Source organism: Callospermophilus lateralis, chromosome 17 (genome assembly GCF_048772815.1).
Source record: "Callospermophilus lateralis isolate mCalLat2 chromosome 17, mCalLat2.hap1, whole genome shotgun sequence".
Lineage (NCBI taxonomy): Eukaryota > Metazoa > Chordata > Mammalia > Rodentia > Sciuridae > Callospermophilus > Callospermophilus lateralis.
In genome coordinates this window covers 63,993,046-64,013,488 of record NC_135321.1, presented here as the reverse complement: position 1 = coordinate 64,013,488, position 20,443 = coordinate 63,993,046, and the positions used below count along the sequence as shown (strand labels likewise).

The window sequence follows — 20,443 nt, the reverse complement described above, 5'->3', positions numbered from 1 at the left end:
AAACAGGGTTCCCCATTTAAAGAATCAAAACAAACAACACACAACATTTGTCTTGAAAATAATCAGAATGTTGAGAGTCCCGCTCTGAACCCTAGGGCACGGCAGGATTCTTGAGGACCCCAGCCCTCCCTGCTCCTCAAGGAGGGGCCTGTGCAGGTGACTGGGTCCTAGGAGGATGGAAAGGGCCTCCAGTTGGAGTGTGTTTGGATGGAGCCTTGTTTGAGGATGTCAAGAGAAGCACCTGGCACGTACCCAGTGTTTAGCACATGCAGTTGACTCTGAGGTCCATCCTTAGAGTCAACAGAAGAGGCAGGTTCTGGGCAACCTCGATTTTGTATAGAGGAAGCCGGACCTCGAGCCCTTGCCCAGGACTTGGAGATGTCGGCTGAGGCTGGCATCCGGTTGCCACCTCCCACTTTGCACTTCCTTCTCCTCCGAGAAGCTGGTGCAGGAAAAGCACCTGGGCCTGTCTCCAAACAAGAAGAGACACGCGTCCCACCCACGACTCCGCTCCCCTTCTTAGAAGGCCAAGCGGAAGCCAGGCTGAGATCCCAGGCTAGCTCATCAGCAAGCTGAGCACGTACTCAGGGCATCTGCCAAGCGTTTAAATATTTAACAGGCTGCTGAAAAGAATTGAAGTCGTTGTCGAGGGAACTCCTGGATCCCTACTCACCCTCCCCACACACGAATATGTGCCGCTCGGGCTGTCTTTGTTGTGAATTATGCATGCGCTGAGAGGTCCAAGTCCCTGCTCTGGATTGAGCAGAGCCACCAAGGAGTGAAAGGCCTCTCTCTGGTGTTGGACTCTCTTGCTGTCTGGACAGCCTTCTCCATTTTGCTTCCTGTAGACACAGCACAGGGAGGCAGTGGGAGCTGGAGGAGCTCCCAGGGGTTCTCCTCAGACCACATTCGTATGTGGTGACAGCCGCAAGCCTGGGAGGCACGGGGAACAGCAAAGCTCTTACCAGGAGCTCAGCCCTACAGGCCACGTGGCTGGACCACTCCTGACGGTACTGAGTTGTCTCTTGCTTCTGTGGTGTCCCAGAGCTGTGCGACCTCAGACCAGGTCCCTCTCCCCGGGAACATTCAGTTTCATCCCAGGGGATAAGTGCTCTGTGTGGTTCTCTCAGGGGCAGAAACAGCACTGAAATGGGACTCCCAGGGCTGTGCTTTAAACTGAGTGTGGAAAATACTTACATGTAGGTTTAGATACATTAATAAACTCAGGCTAATGTTAGAAGACTGATCCTTAACAGATGTCGGACCTGTTGTAGAGAAAAGCCTCTGGCCTGCTGTGCGGGGTCCTCCTTCTGTCCCACAAGCTGAGTCCCTAGTAAGTCCCTAGGTCTGCAGTCCTGGGTCTGCCTGCTTCTATTTTGTCTCTGGACACCTACTCCCTTGCTCAGCCGAATGGCAGGGCTGGGTCTTTCTGAGAGGGCCAAGGGTTGCCTGCTCCTTTGGACACTGTCCCTCCCTCCAGGCTCCTGCACCTAAGCCCGCCCTCCCCCAAGCTGTCCCCTCCCTCTCTCCTCTCGTTGGTTACTCTCCAAAAGCAATGGCTCGTCATTCAGTCTGTGCTTCCGGAAGCTTTCTCTTTCACTGTTAAAAAACGGGTGAATTTATGCTTCCTTAATTCCTCCCTGGGATGCCGCTGTTCAATATCGGGCATCTTTTCTGTGGCTGACAGTAGGATGAGATTTTCTGGTGACTGGATCCTCCTGCCAGACTCATCGGTGGGGAAGGCAGAATTCTTTTCATCAGATCTTTGGCTTCCATCTCTAGAAAGAGCCAGTTGCTTGAGTCGTTGTTTTGCTCTCAGTTTTGCCGTAGTTCAAAGGCAGGATCCTTGTTTTAGTCAGCCTTGTTGCTGCTGTGACTAAAGGACTAACCAGAACCCTTATAGGAGAGGAAAAGTTTGTTTGGGGGCTCACAGTTTCAGAGGTCGCGGTCCCCAGAAGGCCAGGTGCATTCCTGGGGCTTGAGATGAGGCAGAACATCATGGCTGAGAGGGTGCCAGGGGGAAGCAGCTCAGAGAGACTCCACTCACCAGATACAAAATATGCACCCCAAAGCCACACCCCAATTCCCACCTCCTCCAGCCACACCCCACCCACCTCTAGCTAACACTCAGTTAATCCCGTCAGGGATTAGTTCACTGATGAGGTTAAGGATGTAACCCGATCATTTCTCCTCTGAACCTTCTTGCATTGTCTCACATATTAGCTTCTGCGGTGGGGCGGGGGGACCACATCTAAACCATAACAATTCCCCCCTCCACCCCCGTCTTTCTCTCTCTTTATTTCACAAAATACATACTGGGACCTGTTGCCTTTATCTTACATTTGGACAAGCACACAAAACTTTGCACATGCCTTCTTCAAATCCTAAATTTTATGTATTCTGGCCTAGGATTAAGTAGATTACATTTTTATTTCCTCCTTTGAAATGTTGCTTCTAATGAATGAGGAGATTTAACCAGGAATAGATTTTTAGGGCCAGTGGGATACCAAGCAAGCAAAGAAGACTCCTAGGTAAAATAGATACTCTTATTATTGGAAACACAGTTGAGTTATTTGACATTTATAATTGAGACTCTGGCTGCTTCCAAGATTTGAAGTGGCTCACAATATATCAGGCAGGCGGAGGAGTGGGAGGCAGGGTGGGATTCCGAATGGCTGTGGGAGATAAGCAAATTCAGCCACAGCAATTATTGGGCACCTTTGGCTTACAAAGACACTAAACTTTCTGCCCTGAGTGAAAGCTGCTGCTGTTTGGGTATGTGGCCCTCAGAAGCCTACCTGTGAAAGATTGGGCTCCTAGCTTGATGCCATTATGCGGTGGTGGAACCTTTAAGAGATGGTCCCTAGAGGGAGGTATGAGGTCATTGAGATTTTGTCCTAAAGGACACTGTGAGGTGCTGGTCTCTTCCGATCTTTCTTCTTATTTCCTGGCTGCCGCAGGGTCCTGCCATGATATATTGTTTCACCATAGGCCCAAAGCACTGAGACCAACGGATCATGAACATTTCCTCTAAAATAAACCTTTCCTCTTTTTAAGCTGATCAATCTCATACCGTTTGTTATGGTAAGAGAAAGCAGACCAACACACTTGCCCAGGTAAGTTCTTGAACTTCTAGAGATCAGTTGCCATGGTCTCCAGCAGAATAGGATTTTTAGATATCCAGACATGAAAGAGTTTTTGTTTTATGGCCCAAAGCCCTCACATTGCATTGCTGTGTGTGATTTTGCATTCTAGATTTTATTTTTGGTAAAATTTCTAGTTATAAAGTTATATAATTTGTGCCTGAAACAAAACTGTTCACCTAGAACCAAGCTACAATGAACACCAGCTAGTGGGGTCCTCCTAATGGGTGTTAGGGAAGGAAAGGATGGTCTGCAGCAGGAGATGTTCTGTTGTTCTGTCTCTAATGGGATAATCCCTGTGGATATCCTAAAATCAGGGATCAGTACTTCCACTGGCACCTGCTGCAGAAGAGCATGTTTTTGAAGGCATGCCTGAGCTCTGGGCTCCGGAAGGCGTAGATGAGGGGGTCGATGACCGCATTGCACATGATCAGCATGCCGTTCACCTGGAAGAGAGACATGTAGCAGGCACAGTAGGGGTTGTTTGGGCAGAATGTCATTAAGAGGATGTGGAGGACAAAGGGCGCCCAACAGAAGATGAAGACTCCCAGCAGAATGGTCAGCGTGAGGGCCCCCTTCATGTTGGTCCTGGGAAGCCTGGAGATCTTCCTGGCGTGGGAGCGGGCCAGCAGGAACATGTGCACGTAGAGGCCCAGGATGAAGACCAGCATCAGGGGGAACAGGGAGGCGAAGGTGAGCACCGTGGGGACGTGATGGGAGAAGATGACCATGGTGATGCCGCTCCCTGTGCAGAAGGTCCAGACGACCCCCAGGATGACCACGGTGCGGCGCATGGTCATGATGCTGTGGTACTGCAGCGCGTGGAAGATGGTGAGGTAGCGGTCGGCCGCGATGACTGACAGGCTGGAGATGGAGCCGAGCAGGGAGAGGACGAACAGGGAGTCGATGATGTCGTCCGCGGTGGTTTCGAAAGTGCCGCGTGGCTCGAGGTACCCCGTGTTCCTGAACATGATCAGAATGTTTTCCAAGATCTTATACAGGCTGCCCAGCATGTCGGAAACGGCCAAGCTGCAGATGAAGAGGTACATGGGGGACTGGAGGTTCTTATTCCTGATCACGGCCAGAAGGACCAGCAGGTTCTCCAAAACCCCCACGATGGAGATGGTGAAGAACACCTCCTCTGGCAGCACCACGTGAGGACAGTCTGAATTGTTCCTGGCGCTGTCGTTGGCGGGTCCGTGTCCATTGATGAGGGGCTTCATTTCTCCTGCTTGTGGGGAGCACAGGGATTTTTTCTGGAGGTCACAGAAAACCCCACTCTTTCTTTAGACTGTTTTCTTCTTCGAGGCTCTTGCTAGAGATCTGAGGTTGAAACCACTTGACTACCTACAAAAGAACATAAAGAAATATCCATTGAAGGACAGACTACAGAACAAGACCCAGCCACATCCGCTGTAGGAAAACTCTTTTACCAAATATCGGTAATATTATTTTTAGTGGGATTTTGAGCCCTGAGATAAGAGTAAAGATCACTCTTTATCATCTTTCCCTCCCTGTCCTTGTGAATGCCTCTGAGAGTGACAGAGTAGGGTGAACCCCAATGGCACCCTTGAAAGAGAGGTTAAGGAACCATAGGCATTTAGTCTATTTTCGTCAGCTTTTTCATCACTGTGACCAAAAGGCCAGTCAAGAACAACACAGAGAAAGAAAATTTTATTTGGGGCTCACGGTTTCCGAGGTCTGAGACCATGGATGGCTGACTCCACGGCCCCGGGCCCAAGGTGAGGTAGAGCATCGTGGCGGAGCAAAGCAGCTCAGGACACAGCATCAGGAAGCAGGGAGAGCTCTGCTCACCAGGAACAAAGAGGAAACCCCAAGGCACACCCCAGTGACCCACCTCCTCCAGCCACACCCTACCTGCCTTCAGTTACCACTCAGTTAATCCTCATCAGTGGATTAATCTACTCTCTTCCTGGGTCACCGCTGTCCCACAACTTGTGGCAAGACTCAGAGGTGCCGATGCCCCTGTGATGTATCATTCCTTCCGTTTCAAAGACTTCTAGGAGTGGTACTTCTGAGCCTCCTGATATTTTTCAAAGTGTCTGTGGGTTGGAGTTGAATTATGGCCGGAGAAACATCCAGTTTCCCTCGGGCAGAGAAAACCAGTGACCTCGGTTGGTAGGCCTCTCCCGGAGAGAGATGTGGAACTTCAAAGGTTCAGTTTCCAGATGGTGGTGTTGATGGCCGAACACAGGTGGTTTCAGGTCGTGCTTTGAATTCACTCCTGGAGAGAGTGAATCTCGGAGTGTAGCTTTGGATCCAGAGCCAGCTGGGAGCTCAGCACTGTCTTACACTAAGGATTTTCCTGGAAAAGAACTGGTCCCCTTGTAAAGGATGGGGCAGAGGTCAAGCATTAGGGGGCAGTTCCTGAGCTAGGGAGGTAGATGATTAGGGAAGGACTAGCTGGGCAGACAGCAGCCACTGGTAGTGTTCTGCTAGGCCACTCCATCCCTCCTCTATGTGCTTGTGACTGTGCAGATTTTTCCACCTCAAAATCCTGCTGGAACCTTTTTCATCCCAAGCAAAGTGGGTCATCTGTCACCCTAGTTCTACCTGTTCAGGTCTTAAAAAGTCTGTGTGCCCACACACATTACAGAAACTTCTCTGGGAGAGGATGAGACGTTTTAATGTGTCACATACCTCGTAGGGCCAGGTACTCAATTAAATATCACTCAGGGTGAGTCTGTGCCATGTTTTTGGAGGTTAATATCTGGATCAGTAGACTGAGTAAAGATGATTGGTGGGCCTCAACCAATCCGTTGAAGGCCTGAACAGAACAAAAGGACCTGCCTTTGCCCTAGGCATGAGGGGGCTCCTCCTGCCTGACTGCTTGAGCAGAGCTGTTCTTTCCCTCCTTGGGACTAGACTTGAAACATGCTTTCCTTGGGTCGTGAGTCCCCCAGCTTTCAGACTGGAGCTGCCTCGGCTCTCCTGGGCCTCCAGCATGGTGGTGCAGATGTTGGGATCAGCTTCCCCAATTGTGTGAGCCAGTTCCTTGCAATGACTCTCTTCACGTGTTTACATCTACAGCTTGTGCAAAGGCTGTGCTCAGCATGCACCACCTATGCTGTCTCTGTTTGGACAGACTCTCCCGTCTTGGAATTCATCAACTGTGATCAGAATTGGCCTATACTTCCTATCTCAAACCCATTTGATGGGAAAGTTGGTAAAGAGGAAAACAAAGGAGAGATTTTGGCATTTGGAAACAGGTGATTTAGAAACCCAGCTTTAGTCCCTGTGCATTGCTGATCTCCAGCTGCCAATTCTATGCGTTCATGGAAGGGTCCCAAATCCGATAGAAATGAGCATGACCATGGGGGCCACCATCCAACCAACGGGCCATCAACCAACCACCATTTCTGTTGTCAACTTGGAGGCTGGGGATGATGTGCAGCCCCGTTCTTGGTTGAAGAGGGTAGTGACACCAACTGGCAGCCTCTGTGAATGCCTATTATGTGTTGGGATCACTCTAAGGCTGCATTGGTTTAACTAATTAGTCCTCAGGACTCCACGAGGTAGGTGTTATTCCAGTTGGACGGTTGAGGAAGACCTCCCAGAGAGGCGAGGTCAACAGTGTGCTAAGCAGAGTCCTTCTCTCAACTGCCCCCATCACTGCCCTCTGAGTAGCAAGGGGGCAACTGAGACATATACACAAGAGACCAGACAAAGCCTCCCCACCCCAGTCCAAACTGCAACAAAGATTGACGTGTGTAATTTCCTTCTTGACCCAGTGCCCTCCTTATTGTGAGGCAGGATTGGTGAATTCTATCATATGGCGAAATCCCTGTTTTCCCCACTTAGGTGTTGCTTGCAGAAGGCATTAAGTGACAACTCGAAGAAGCAACACTCACTTTGTTCTAATTTTGCCATGATGCTGTGTTAACAGGCGTTATGTTCTGGATGTGAGGTGTCCCCCAGAAGCTCATGTGTGAGACAATGCAAGAAGGCTTGGAGGCGAAATGACTGGGTTAGGAGTCTTAACCTAATCAACCTATTAATCCCTGGTAGGCTGAACTGAGTGGTGACTGCAGGCAGGCAGGGTGTGGCTAGAGGAGGGGTCATGGGGGTGTGGCTTTTTGTCCCAGGGTGAGGGGAGTCTCTCTCTCTCTGCTTGCTGGTGGCCATGTCCTGAGCCACTTCTCTCCACCACACCTTTCCACATGCTGCTCTGCCTCACCTCCAGCACAGAGCAATGGGGCCAGCCGTCTATGGACTGAGACCTCTGAATAAGCACCCAAATAAACTTTTCCTTTTCTAAAATTGTTTTTGTTGGGTCCTTTGATCAGAATAGGGACAAACCTGACTGAAACAACTGGCCTCAGTGATCCGATACTGCAGGTGGAAGTGTCCTTGCCTTAAGACCTGCCCCTGCTGACCCTGTAGAGCGTCCGGCTCTTGCCCACCCAGATGCTCACGCCCTTCGCACATGTGCATTTTTTGTGTCTTGAAACCCAGTTCCTGAATACTTTTGTTCCTTTCTGGCTTTGAAGTTTCCTGGGCAATAAATATTCCCCCTACAAATCCTGCCCAATGTTCTACTTAAAAAAAAAATGGGCCAGAACCCAACCTCTGCTACCCCCTGGTCTCTTCCACCGTGATCTTTCCTGCTACAAAACATTGTATCAATGTGATGCATTTATAGTCATATTCTCTATTTAGGGTCCAGAAACTGTACTCAGTTTACAAACACCGTGTCTGTAAATTTGTTTTATTTTAATTTGGCAGACCATAGGATATTGTGGATGCTCAAATACTGATAAGAGACTATCCAAGTTTAATACTCTGACAATAAAAGAGGCCAAGATAAACTCTTCATCATAGTAGGACAATCTAATGGGGGTTCAAAAATTTTGATTACTTCTTTTTAAAAAAACAATGAATTTTGTGAACTTAAAAAGCAAGATATCATTAATCGATCACTGGGTATTTAGTAGAAAATGAAAAACTCAGCTGTGTTCTTTGTCTCCTGCCTGAAAAAATGTTAGGACAAGGTTAGTTGGTACAAGTTAATAACTGGCAGACTTATATTCCTTGCAATAATAGCTTTCTTTACAAACATTATTTTTTGTTTTTACACTTATTTTTTTTTTTTGTATATTAGTGCACTTTGGTTACACATATAGTTGGGTTCCTTTTGACAAAGTCATACATGCGTGGAATATAATTCACTCCATTCCAGCCCCCAGTGGTCCCTTCTCCTCCCCTCTTCCCTCCCCTAGTCTCCTTCCTCTGCCTGCTGATCTTCCTTTTACTCTTCCCTTTCGCTTTATTTATTTTTGATTGGTACTTTATAGATATACATAAAGGTGGATTCCTTGTGGTATTTGTATGTGCACATAAGGGATTTTGTTACATTCATTCTGCATTTCCTCCCCTTTCTCATCCTCCCTCCCTCTCTCTCTTCCTCTACTCCACTGATCTTCCCTATGTTTTTGTGATTCCTGTCCTCATTTCCCCCTTATTTTGCTCTACTTTTGCATATGAGAGAAAATATTGCATCCTTGACTTTCTGAGTCTGGTTTATTTCACTTAGCACAATGTTCTCCAGCTCCACCCATTCACCAGCAAATGCCATAAGTTCATTCTTCTTTATGGCTGAATAAAACTGCATTGTGTATATACATAATATTTTCTTAATCCATTCATCTATTGATGGGCATCGGGGCAGGTTCCATAACTTAGCTAGGGTGAGTTGTGCTGCTACAGACATTGGAATGCATGTATCTCTGTAGGAGGCTGGTTTTAGTTCTTTTGGATAAATATCAAGGAGAGGGATAGCTGGGTCATATAGTGTTTCCATTCCCATTTTGATGGTGGGGATTTGATGGGGGGGAGTCTTCACGCTGCTTTCCAGAGGTGTTGCACTGATTTCCAGTCCCACCAACAACATGAGTGTACCTTTCTCCCACATCCTTGCCAGCATTTATTATTATTTGTGTCCTTCATAATTTGCACTTAATTTAAAGTGCTTTTCAGAGTACTGTGGACCTATTCTCGAGTGTGTTCTGAATGATACACCATGACTTTCCAAATCTCTCTGCAGCAGTCACTCTGCCCAGTGATGATCCCCAGATGCTCTCAAGCAATTGAAACACTTGCTAGAATGAATCAAACCAAGCTTGTTAGAAAATGACACCAGGATCAACATACTTTATATACAAACAGAGATATGAAAAATTGTGGTATCTATGTGTAATAAGAATTGTAATGCATTCCACTTTCATTTTTTTAATCAATAAAAAAAGAAGAAAGAAAGAAAAGGGGAAAGAAAATTGAAAAAGAAAAGAAAAAAAAAAGAAAATGACACCAGTGATTATCAGCCTACAATAAAGAGATCTATAAATCAATTTATAGATGAATTGGCAAGTGCTCTCCCTTCCCCTGACTCTGGATGGTGCCTACCAGCTGGGATCTCACAGTCTGGCCTTATCCCAGAGCGAAGTTACTCTGCCCAGATGTTACACACATCCCCTGGGGTGCAGAGGTGGTCACATGAAGTCTGACTAACCAGGCTACTACGGTTCTGACCTGGTTTACTTTAAAGCTGTGTTTTAAATGGTTTTTTACCTCTGGGGCCTGGAGGCCAAGCTCCCAGTCTTGAGCTTTCAGCCTCCAAGATCTTGTTTTCTGTTTTGGTGCTGGGGACTGAACCCAGGGCCCTGAACATGTTAAACACACAGTCTATCACTGAAGCTACACCCCACCCCAGTGTGTCCCAGATCTTAGAGACTCCAACTCCACAGTCTTTCCCTGAGAGGCAGACATGGGAGGGTTAATGGGGTAGGGGGAAAGAGAGAAGTCTTTCCCGGCTTTAACATCTGGATTCAGAAGCAAACTTTGCTGATTCATTTGCTCTGCGTGGCAAAGCAGAGAACTGGGGCGATGATACTTGTATAGAGATGATAGAAAAAAGCAAAAGAAAAGCTTAGATTTTGGCAGAGTTTGGGGAAATACAAACCATCAGCTCTAGTGGCATCATGAGGCAAAAGAATGTGGCCCCCAAAACTCAAATGTGTCCCCAAGGGCAGCTTGACCTGGAAGCTGCTCTTTACAAAAGATCTAGGAACACAAACAACTTCAACAGGAGTTTTTTTCTCTTGATTATTGTGTTTGACCAACATTGAAAAATTATGATTTTTATATTTTGTAAAGTTCCTAAAAGGAAAAGAGAAGGCTGTATCTTCTGTTAAACCCTGTGATGTGCCCTACCGTACTATGCCTGTCATGGGCTGCACGTGGTGTGCCTCATTTTGATCCCTGTGTTAGTTAGCTTTTTGGCACTGGGATAAAATACCTGAGGAAATCAAGGTAGAGGAGAGAAGATGTATTTTGGCTCAGGATTTCGGAGGTTTCAGTCTAGGGATGGTTGGTGTCAGGGCTCACCTGTGGTGAGGCAGACACAACATAGCGGGAGGCGTGGCCTAGGAAAGCTGTTCACCTCCTGGCAGCCCGGAAGTAGGAGAGGAAGGAGCTCCAGAGGAAGGAGCCAAGGACAAGTTAGAGACTCCCAGGACACATCCCCAGGGACCTACTTTCTACAATGAGGCCTCACCTGCATTCAGTTTTGACCACCTCCCCCAAATCCTATCAGGTTATTAACCCACTCTTAAGATCAAACCCCTCATGATCCCATCATTTCCCCAAGACCCCCTCTGAGCACTGCTGCCCTGGGACCAAACCTTCCACATGGGAGTCTCTGGGGGACATTTCAGTCCCTAACCATAACAACGCTCTTGTCATTAATATGAGATGATCACATTCTTCCCAAGTTGGAGCTGAGGAGTTGAAGAGAGAGTCCAAGGTCATAGAGAGTCCAAGCGTCATACGCTTTGAGTTGCACAGTTGGGACTTAAACCAGAGTCCGTCTGGCTCTGGAAATGAAGAGCTGATTCGGGAAATCAGTTCACTTCAGAGCTTCCGTGAGTATCCACCTAAGAAGAACTTGTATTGGCTCCAGTAGAAAATGAAAATCAGATATCTCAAAAAGCATACGCTTCTATCTGACCAAATCAGGATGGTTTTCCAACTCTCTCAAGGATTACTGAAGAAATTGAGAGAACGGAAATGCCTGGTCGTCCTCACTGGGATCTAGCTTTTTGGCACTGGGAGAAAATAACCTCTCTTCACAGCCCTGCTGCGAAGGCCGTGAGCAGAGAGGCCCAGGTATCCTGGGGACCTGGTCCCTCTTGAGTCTTCCTGGAGATAAGTAAGTCACACGGCAGCTTTTCTCTGCAGCTGGAGGCTGTGACCTGTCGGCCTTCTGGAGGTCAGCTGGGTCAGGACCACTGGGCTAACTGTCTGTGGAATGATGAGTGGGCTTTCTCCCAGGCTCTCAGGCTCCCAGTGGGCAGTGCTGTCCTGCAGGTGCAGGGAGAGCCAGTGTTGGCACCGAGCTCCTGGGTCGGGGTGCTCTGTGCAAGCTGGCAAGTGTGCCGGGACTGGGACGGGTGGGGTGTGCACCTGGGTGGAGACCTGGGATGACATTCTGAGAACCTGGGTCCTCCTCTCTGCATGTGGCTGCTGCACTGCCTGCCTTCCTAGTTTTCACTAGAAGCATTAACAGTTTTGTCTCATTCTTTGCACAGCTACTACGATCTTATGATCATGTGTCATTTAATGTCATTTAATAACCACATATGGTGGTCAGATTTGAGAAATATGTCAGGGGATTTTGGGCTACCATGTCCCTAGGGTGCAGGAATTTTCAACCCTATTATATAATCTTATGGGACTACTGTCATTTATGCCGTCTGTTGTTGACTGAACTGTTGTGTGCCTGCCTGTGTTTACATGGAGGTGTGTGTATGTGCGTGTGGTGCCTGGCTCTGTGTACGTATGGATGTGTGGGTGCATGTGTGTGCGCGCGTGTGTGGTGCAGGACTGCAGATACGTATGAACAGTAAACGTTTCCCTCCTGAACCTTAATCCCACAGGCCCCACTACCACCATGCACACAGGCACCCATCTTCTTCTGGAGTCTCTACGCCTTTCCAAGCAAATATGATATGCACACCTTCTCCCTGTTGTTACTTAGGGTCTCCAGAAAGCCAATGCCAATGGCATTAAAAAGGCCCAGGATGAAGAAGCTGCAGGCAGAGGGGTGTCTGGCTTCAGGGTGCAAGGAGAGAAAGGAAGATTGAGTGGTTTTAGGCTGCAGCTCAGATCTAGGAAAGTTCTGACCTGCCAAAGTTGCCCTGTCAAGGAATCTGATGTCTTCTAGGAACAGATGGGACTGGTACAGCTGCTGGGCTGTGTCATGGGCTGGGGCAGCCTGGGAGAAACGGCCTTGGCATGGATGTGGTGGGAGACACAGGTCAGAGGAGAGCTGAATGCTCAGTTAACTCTGATCCTAATGCAGGAGATCCGGACAGCTCATACCATGGAGACCCGACTTCACCCAGTCTGGATTCCAAAAGTAGCGTATTATACATTGTGTTCTGGACTTTGTTCTTATCTTGGAGACTTTTCCGAACAGTAGGTAAATGGCTTTCTCTTTTTTTCCCCCTCCTTCCCTTTCTCTCCCTCCTTCTGTCCTCCTCCTTTCTCTCCCACCCTCTCTCTCTTTCTACCACTACATGGTGCTCCATTGTAAAGATATATCCTAAGTTTTAAATCTTTTCTTGTGTTGATAGTTATTTGGGTTTTTTTCCCCAATATTTTGCTGTATGAAAGTGCCATGATGCACAATCATCTAAGTACACCCAAGGTCTTGTGCATGCCAGGGAAGTGCCCTGGGCCACAGCCCTGATCCTGGGCCTGTTGAGTGAACACATGCATATACTGGCAGTTTTGATGACTCTTGCCTTCCACAGAACCTGTGCCACTTCACGTCCTCCTTGGTATGTTCTAGAGGGCTGCTTCCCCCCAAAGTCTCCTTAGTGCAGCATGGCATCAAACTTGGATCATGACCAAGGAAACACCTGGCAGGCGTTTGACCATCAGTTTTGGTCTGCGCACGAGCCATGAGCTCTGTTCTCCCCTGTCTTGTGACTCTGAGACCAAGATGAGTACTTGAAGGCAGGTGAAAGGCATCTCAGCCTTTCGGGCCTCAGCTTCCTGCTCTGAGCCAGTGCCCGCCAGACCTGTCCCACCTCAGCATGTGGCTGAGGGGAAGCATCCTGCACGTCCTCTTTGTGTCTGACCTCTCTGTGTAACCGATTTGTGTCCTCTGTCTTGGTTTGAAACTCAAAAGAGAAAAGGCAAAGAGCGGAAAAGTGGAGCAGCAAAATATACTACAACAGACCTAATAAAAGAGACGAAAAATAGGAAACAATAATAAAATAAAATAAAATAAAAATAATGTAGAGGGCCAGGTTTTTACATAAGTGAAAAGTAACTACATGGTAGATTTTGTCTCGGGTGGACCAGAGTCTCAGCTGGATCTGGGGCTACCTGGCATGGCAGAAGGTGGGCGCTGGGCCCAGGGCTCAGATGACTGCCTCCTGCTCTGAGAGCTTATTGACTCTTGGCGTCTTTAACCATTACTATTGTGCCTTTTAACCATTACTCTGGTTGTAGGTCAGTTGAAGCTCATCTAACTGTTGAAAGCTACTCTTTGGAAGGGGAAGAGTTATTTCGACTTTCACTAGAAGTTAATGGCTCTGATAGAAATTTCAACAATGGAGGGGGTGAAGAAGGGGTGGGCTGGGAGATGTGGCTCTGTCCGGACACAGTTTCTATGCTGTCACTCCCTGTAGGGACACCTGAGGCCTGCCAGCTTGCCCCTTCACCCCCGGATGTCTGATTTGAATAGAGTAGAATAGTTTGAAGAACTTGTAACAACAGTGATTGAACAAATTGAAAAGATGCCTGTGTGCATCATGAGGCACTTCATAAGAGATCTCAATTTTCACCCCATGAGAAGCCTAATAGCCTCCCCTCCAGGACCCCCCACCCCCATCAATGTCCAAGTCTACTTCTGGCCTTTAAAGGATGCCTTTTACACAGGAAAACGATTGATGGCTGTGAATTGGTGTGTGAAGGCTTCCTTCCTCCTGCTGTTTCTTTGGTCTTATTCTGCATGGCTTCCTGGAACTGATGTTTGTTTGGGGATAGCCGGAGGGCCCCAAAGCAAGCCTGCAAATCGACTGTTCTCCACTGTGATGAGTGGGTGGTGCAGTCCAATTTGGAGGAGCACGAGTCCGGGCAAGAAAGTCAGGGGAGTGATTTCCTACCAGGGCGCCTTTTGCCTTCTTAGAATTGACTGCAGTGAAGAGCTTCGACTGTGCAGCTCATGGATCTGTGTATTTCATGGGCATATTCACATTTACATACAGCGGCTGAACTGAGTAGTGGAAGTTAAGGGGCGTTGGAGGCAAGGCAGGCATGTTCCTGAGTATTTTTCACTAAGAGATTTTTTTTTCTTGTCTTTCTCACCACATTAAAAAAAAATCATGTTAATTTCTACAGCTTTTGCTTCCCTTTCAAAGTATAATAGTTTCAATCCAGTGTCACCGGTCACCTGTGGTGGGTTTCATATTTTTATTTACTTAGTTTTTGACATAAATGCGTTACCTTGCCAGCTAGAGCAAACTCAAGTGAAATTACTCAAAAAAGAGAAAATTTAAAATTTCTCTATACAACTAAATGGGCATTGATTTTCCTCAAATGATATTGTACCATGCAAATGAAGATAGAAGACTGAAACTCAGAAGGTGAGCTGTGTCTTGGGGTCTTGAGGTCTGCTGGCTTGTCTGACTGTGTCAGAGAAGGGACTCTTTTTCTGGGAAAGGAACTGGTGATCTCCTAAGGACAGAGTTGCTCGCTGGAGGGATTACCTGAAAGATGTTAAATCTGGTCCCAGCCACCAGACCCGGTGGTGGTTAGTCTCTGGGAGCGTTTGTAGTTTTAGTTATGATAAGTCATTGTGATATATCATTATGACTGCTTATTCATTTCTCTTTACAAATTTTCTAATATTGGAAATAGTTCAGTATTCTTGGAAGAGAAATCTAAGAAACAGGTGAATGGTGTGTGTGTGTGTGTGTGTGTGTGTGTGTGTGTGTGTATGCACATGTGATAGAGAAATGATGTATTAAGACATTTGATCTCAGGAACAGGTAGCCTTCTGGGAATTATTAGAGAGTCCCATATCTAATTTATCCTATAAATACAAAAGTTTTTTATGAAAATTAATTTTTGTTTTGATCTAATAGAAATAAGTTGAAATCAAGAAAACAATCAAAGAAATAGGTACTCTTAAACTTTGTCATCTTCATATACATGTAGAGATAGCGGTTACTCTTTCTTTTTTCTTTTTTTTTGGTATCAGAGATTGAACCCAGGGGCACTTAACCACTGAGCCACATCACCATTCCATTTAATTTTTTTTTTTTTATTTTGAGACAGTGTCTCACTAAGTTACTTAAGGCCTGGCTAAGTTGCTGAGGCTGGCTTTGAACTCACCATCTTCCTGCCTCAGTCTCCCCAACTGCTCAGATTACAGGCATGTGCCACCATGTCCAGCCCAGTGATTTAATTCATAAAGTTCTTACTTTATTTTGGAGGGAAGTCACCACACATAGCTCCTGCTTGAATGATACAGCATTAGGTCTACCTCCTTGAGGGTGGAATAGCTCCAATAAGCAATTTGGAATTCTCCTGCATGAGAGATTATCTGTCTTCCCCATTTGTTTATTTGTTGGATCATTTGTTTATGTCACGGTGGATGCACAGATGGCAGGATGTGTATGGGTTACTTGCACATTCGATATCATTTTATATAAGGGACTGGACTTCTGTGATTTTGCTCTCTGTTGGGGTTCTTGGAACTTCTCCCCTTGTCCCCCAGCAGACACGGAGGGACGATTCTGATTTCTTAGGATAAGACCTCCCACCAATCCTTAGACGTGAGTCTAGCTTATTCACTGCCACAGTCCCTTTCTGTCCCATCCCTGAAGCAGCTCCAAATTTCCCCTCTTTTGAAAAGCATGAAATATTTTGTGACTGGTTCAGTTAGCTGGACAAAAATACCTGTACATCAAAGGACAATATGAACATCTGTCCTGTTCTTCCAGAGAAAGCATTTCAGGCTTACTTCATTTCTCTGGATGAACAGTTCTCACTACGCAAGTGGCAGCATGAACCAGCCCGACGGGGCACCAGGGTGCCCTGAGTAGTGGGCAGCTTTGACTTCCGGGTCCTGCTCTGGAGCGTCCAGGAAGTGATGGTCTCTACTTTGCACTCTCCCTGTGGGCTCTCAGTCCTGGAGGGTGGGCGTGCTAACACGGGGCATGTGGGGGTGGGTGCATGGAGAGGAAGAAAAGGGAAGCTTTCAGATCTTTTGGGGATTTTGTCCCAAGTGATCAAATTGGCGAACATTGAAAACATTTTGGAGCAACTTTAGGATCCAATTTTAGGTTATGTGTCATTGGGAATCAGAAAAATACAGGTGACACGGTACTGTCCTTGTCCTCCCAGGTCTGGCTAAGGAGAGGTGATAGGCATATCTGGGAAGAACACAGGTGATTGCTAGTTGGAGAACTGTCTACTACCTCCAGGTGGTAAGGGGGCTTCCAACTTTCAAGAGAAAGATATTCTTCTTCAATACTCCAGTGAAATAGAGGGGTAGGGCTAGTCCTAGTTCTCCTCCCACCATTACAAATTGCTGCTGGCCAGGGTCACCCAGCTGCAAGGTCTGCCTTGCTGCAGGCTTGCGTCCTCTGCTGTTCACAGCAGCCCCAGCCACTCAGCATTCACCAGCAGGAGAAGCAGGATTTTCGTCCACCGGCACAGCTCTGAAGCCTGTGTGGGTTAAGAGGGGGCTGTTTGGGCACAGAGCTATGGAAGGAGCTGAAGCTGAGGGACTGGGACCCTGAAGCTGTTTTGGTGCAAAAGAATAAAGTAAAATAATAGCCTCATAAGAGTTATGGTCATTATGAATCAATTCTCTGTTGAAAGAAGTCCAACCCGGGATGAATTTCTAGTGGCTTTACTGCTTCCTTTGCTAGTTACCAGCTCCTGTCAACTTTTTTTGATCTTACAGAAAAGACATTTATGGCTCCAAAGACCCGCGGTGCACGTGCGCTCACCCAGGAAGCCAGGGCTCGCTCGGCCTTAGGGGGATCCCGGGCAGAGGCCCCCACGCAGGCCTTGGAGGGCGCCTTCTTCAGGCGGCAGGTAGAGGACCCACCGCAGATGGGTAGGCTGGACAACCCTTCAGAGCACGCAGCTTACCCTAAACTTCTGGCGTGACATTCACAAGGAGATGGGGAATTAGGCAGGAAGGACAAGGGGCAAATAAAGGTCGCGAGAAGCGGCAGCCCATTCCAGGATGCTAAGAGGTGCGCAGCGCGGAGGGTTCCTCCAGGTCGCCGACGGAGGAAGTTCCCGGTGGGTAGCCCTTCCCCTCGCGCCGCCTCACCCGACCTTGACCTTGGCCAACTGGACGCTCCAACGCCCCTCAGCGCACGCCTGGTGGGGGTCTCTGCCCTGACCTCGGCTGCCTGCCTGGGCTTAGCAGCTTCGCGAGCACTTGCTGGCTCCACGTTTTGCCCCCAGAACTGCCCACCACGCCGGGCTCCGCGTCTTCCAGGAGCTGCTGGCCTTTACTTAACGCAGGCGTGTGCGGAGTTGAGCACGCACTTTAAAACCAGATTAAAATGTACATTCTAACACCCTGCCTCATCACAGCCAGGATAAAAACGTAGTTTTCAGATGCTATTGCATCCTTTCCTGCACCAGCCTTTCCCGTCTGTCCCCTCTGACACCCCAGGTCCCTGCTCCCTTCTCCTCCAGAGTCTAGCTGTCCCTTTGCACAGCACCTTCCGCACTTCCGAGGCTCAGCCCTTGCTTGACCTCAGCGCAAACTTCCCTAAACTGCCTCCCTTATCTCAAAGAGTTCAGAGCTGGCTTTCCGTCCGTGGCCCTCTAGCCCTTGGTCCTTGTATCTAGGATGGCATCGCTGGCATTGGAACACTCGTGGAAGGATTCTGATTTCTTAGGATAAGACCTGCCCCCTCCAAGGGGTTACTCAGAGCAGAGAATCTGGCCAGGGGCAATTATTTTTGTGCAAGGAATGGAAAGGAAGGCTGTCTGCACTGGGTAGAAAGATCTCATTGAAAGGTAATCTTTAGGTGAAAAATCTACCCTCAAAAATTGATGAGACGACTAGACGGTTTTTTTAAGAAAGGGAAGCACTGCCTTAAGGCTGAGAGAGGACTGTTTGCTGCTGGAGCAAACCTGTTTCTCTACCAGCAGATCCAGCATCCACCAAACTGCAAAGCTGCCAGAAGGAAACTCCACTCCTTCTCGCCCTCCCCACCCCCACTTCCAGAGCAGGGTTCCAAAAGGCAGAGTGAGGGCTCCCATCTCTCTGCTCCCTCACATACCTAGTCCTCACCCAGGGTGCCACGTGGTCTCAACAGGTGTAAGTCCTCAGCTCCCGTGATTTCTGGGTAATGCATGTCCCCATGGCCAGACAAGCAAAGGTAGTGGCCTTTGAAGTTTGCAGTGACTGTACTTTCCCCCCGTGGTGGACACTTTGGAGAAGTGGGTGACATTATAGATATTTAATCCTTATTGACCCCACACCCACCTTGCTGCCAGGAAATCAGAGGACTACAGATCCAACGAGAAAGGCATAGAAAGTGTCCATTGCCTGGAACATGTCACATATACATTCCATGGTAGAGTTGCTCAGACACTAATGCTAGAGCTGCAGGGAGCCAGTTACCTACCAGAGGCCCTGGACCTCAGGCAGCAAAACCCCTGTGCTCTTAAACACAGAACCGTGAATTAGCAGAAAGGTTGATTTCAGGAAGGGGTAAAAAACACATGATTTTTTTTTTTTACTCCTTATTCTATTGGGAAAAACTGGCTGTAGTCTTTGAATAGAATGCTAATGTAAAGACTAATATAGAAGCTGATAAATTCACTAGTAGGGAAAATTGCTTTAGCTAGACAAAAATGCCATAGACATTTTGTTATAGTTTAATTAGGAAAATAATGTACTCCTTCAGGCTAGATAAAAGGCCATAATTAAAAAAGATGAGCTATTAGGAGGAATTCTGATTATAACCTTTTTTTCAAATTTGTTCCTAGCTGCTCTATTCATGGTCCAAAAGCACTTAAGAAGCTGAGAAATTAGTAGAAAATGTACTTACCTTCAGCACTGCCACAGGAACTTTCTGGCCAAGATGACTGAGGGCAAATGAGCTTTGAAGAGAAGCAAGCAGTGGGCCTTGGACCAGAAAGGACCGGAACATATGCATCACCAGCAGAGACAGTTAGTTGTTATCATAACCTTGGACAAATGTCATAGGGAATGAACTGCATGTTTCTGGTAACGTGGAGTTGGAGAAGTGAAAAGCCACTGTCTGAATACGACATGGCTTTCCTGGATTCAGTCAGACAAGGCTCTAGTCTAATGATTCTGACAACGTCCATGGCAAATTATGCAGCTGTAATATTCTTTTCTAAATGTCATTTTAGGGCTGCTTTTAGTATTAGAATGAAAGAATTAAATAAACTGGGGTTTTGAGAAAATGATTTGGGGACAATTTGTTTTAAAATTGCCAGCAAACTTCTCAAGACATTTTGTGAACATTTGGTTCCTTAATTTCATTGAGAAGGAAATAATCCTACCATTCATATTTCATGAGACCAAACAATGAGACCAAGGGAATCATGTGTTCAAATACACGTAACAACCCCTAGGCCAAGACAAAAGCCCATAACCTTCATGTCCTGCCAGTTTTCTGTCTAGAAATGTCATTTAAACCGCCATCAATAGTTCCATCATTCAAAGAAAAATTTTAGTTTTGTGGTATGATGGGAAGGGCCCACTGTTGGAATCAGTCATGCCAACCTTAATTTTTCTTTCTTTTTTTTATGCTGGAAATCATGGCCCGGTAAGAACCTGCTCTACCCCAGGGATACACCTCCAGCCCAACCTGAAGGTTTAAATGTACCATGGGCCAAGTTCGGGGATAGATTTGGGTCTTTGGTGCTGAAGCCAAACCAGTGGCTATTTCTGAAAACATGAGCTCCAGCCCAAGCTAAAAAATGTTCACATGTGGGTGGTCTGGAAAAGACTGAGGGCAGAGGTCTGTGTTCAGTTTTTCAGGAAGATAAATAGTTTTATACAGTGACTTTCCCTGGCCTGGCCTGAGCCAAGCATGCTCATCCAGAGGTCCTGGACCTGGGTCATCCTAGGTTTCTGAGTACATTTATGTGGTCCATCAACCTGCCCTGCAGCTTGAAATAGGTCTTATGAGGCTCTTTCTCCTTACAGAGCCAGAGAGAAAGGGCGGGGGTAGAGGAAAAGGAAGAGGAAATTT

General features: G+C 47.2%; 1 protein-coding gene across 1 annotated transcript; it reads right to left on the bottom strand.

The window, feature by feature from the left end:
* Nucleotides 1-3,463: 3,463 nt before the first annotated feature.
* On the bottom strand, nucleotides 3,464-4,366 carry Mc2r (melanocortin 2 receptor). The gene has a single exon (XM_076836909.1). It carries the CDS (start codon nucleotides 4,364-4,366, stop codon nucleotides 3,464-3,466), a length of 903 nt encoding a protein of 300 aa, XP_076693024.1.
* Between the last annotated feature and the right edge of the window lie 16,077 nt (nucleotides 4,367-20,443).

Excerpts from the sequence above, each read along its gene's own strand:
- Mc2r (XM_076836909.1), bottom strand. The coding sequence starts at position 4,366 with ATGAAGCCCCTCATCAATGGACACGGACCCGCCAACGACAGCGCCAGG.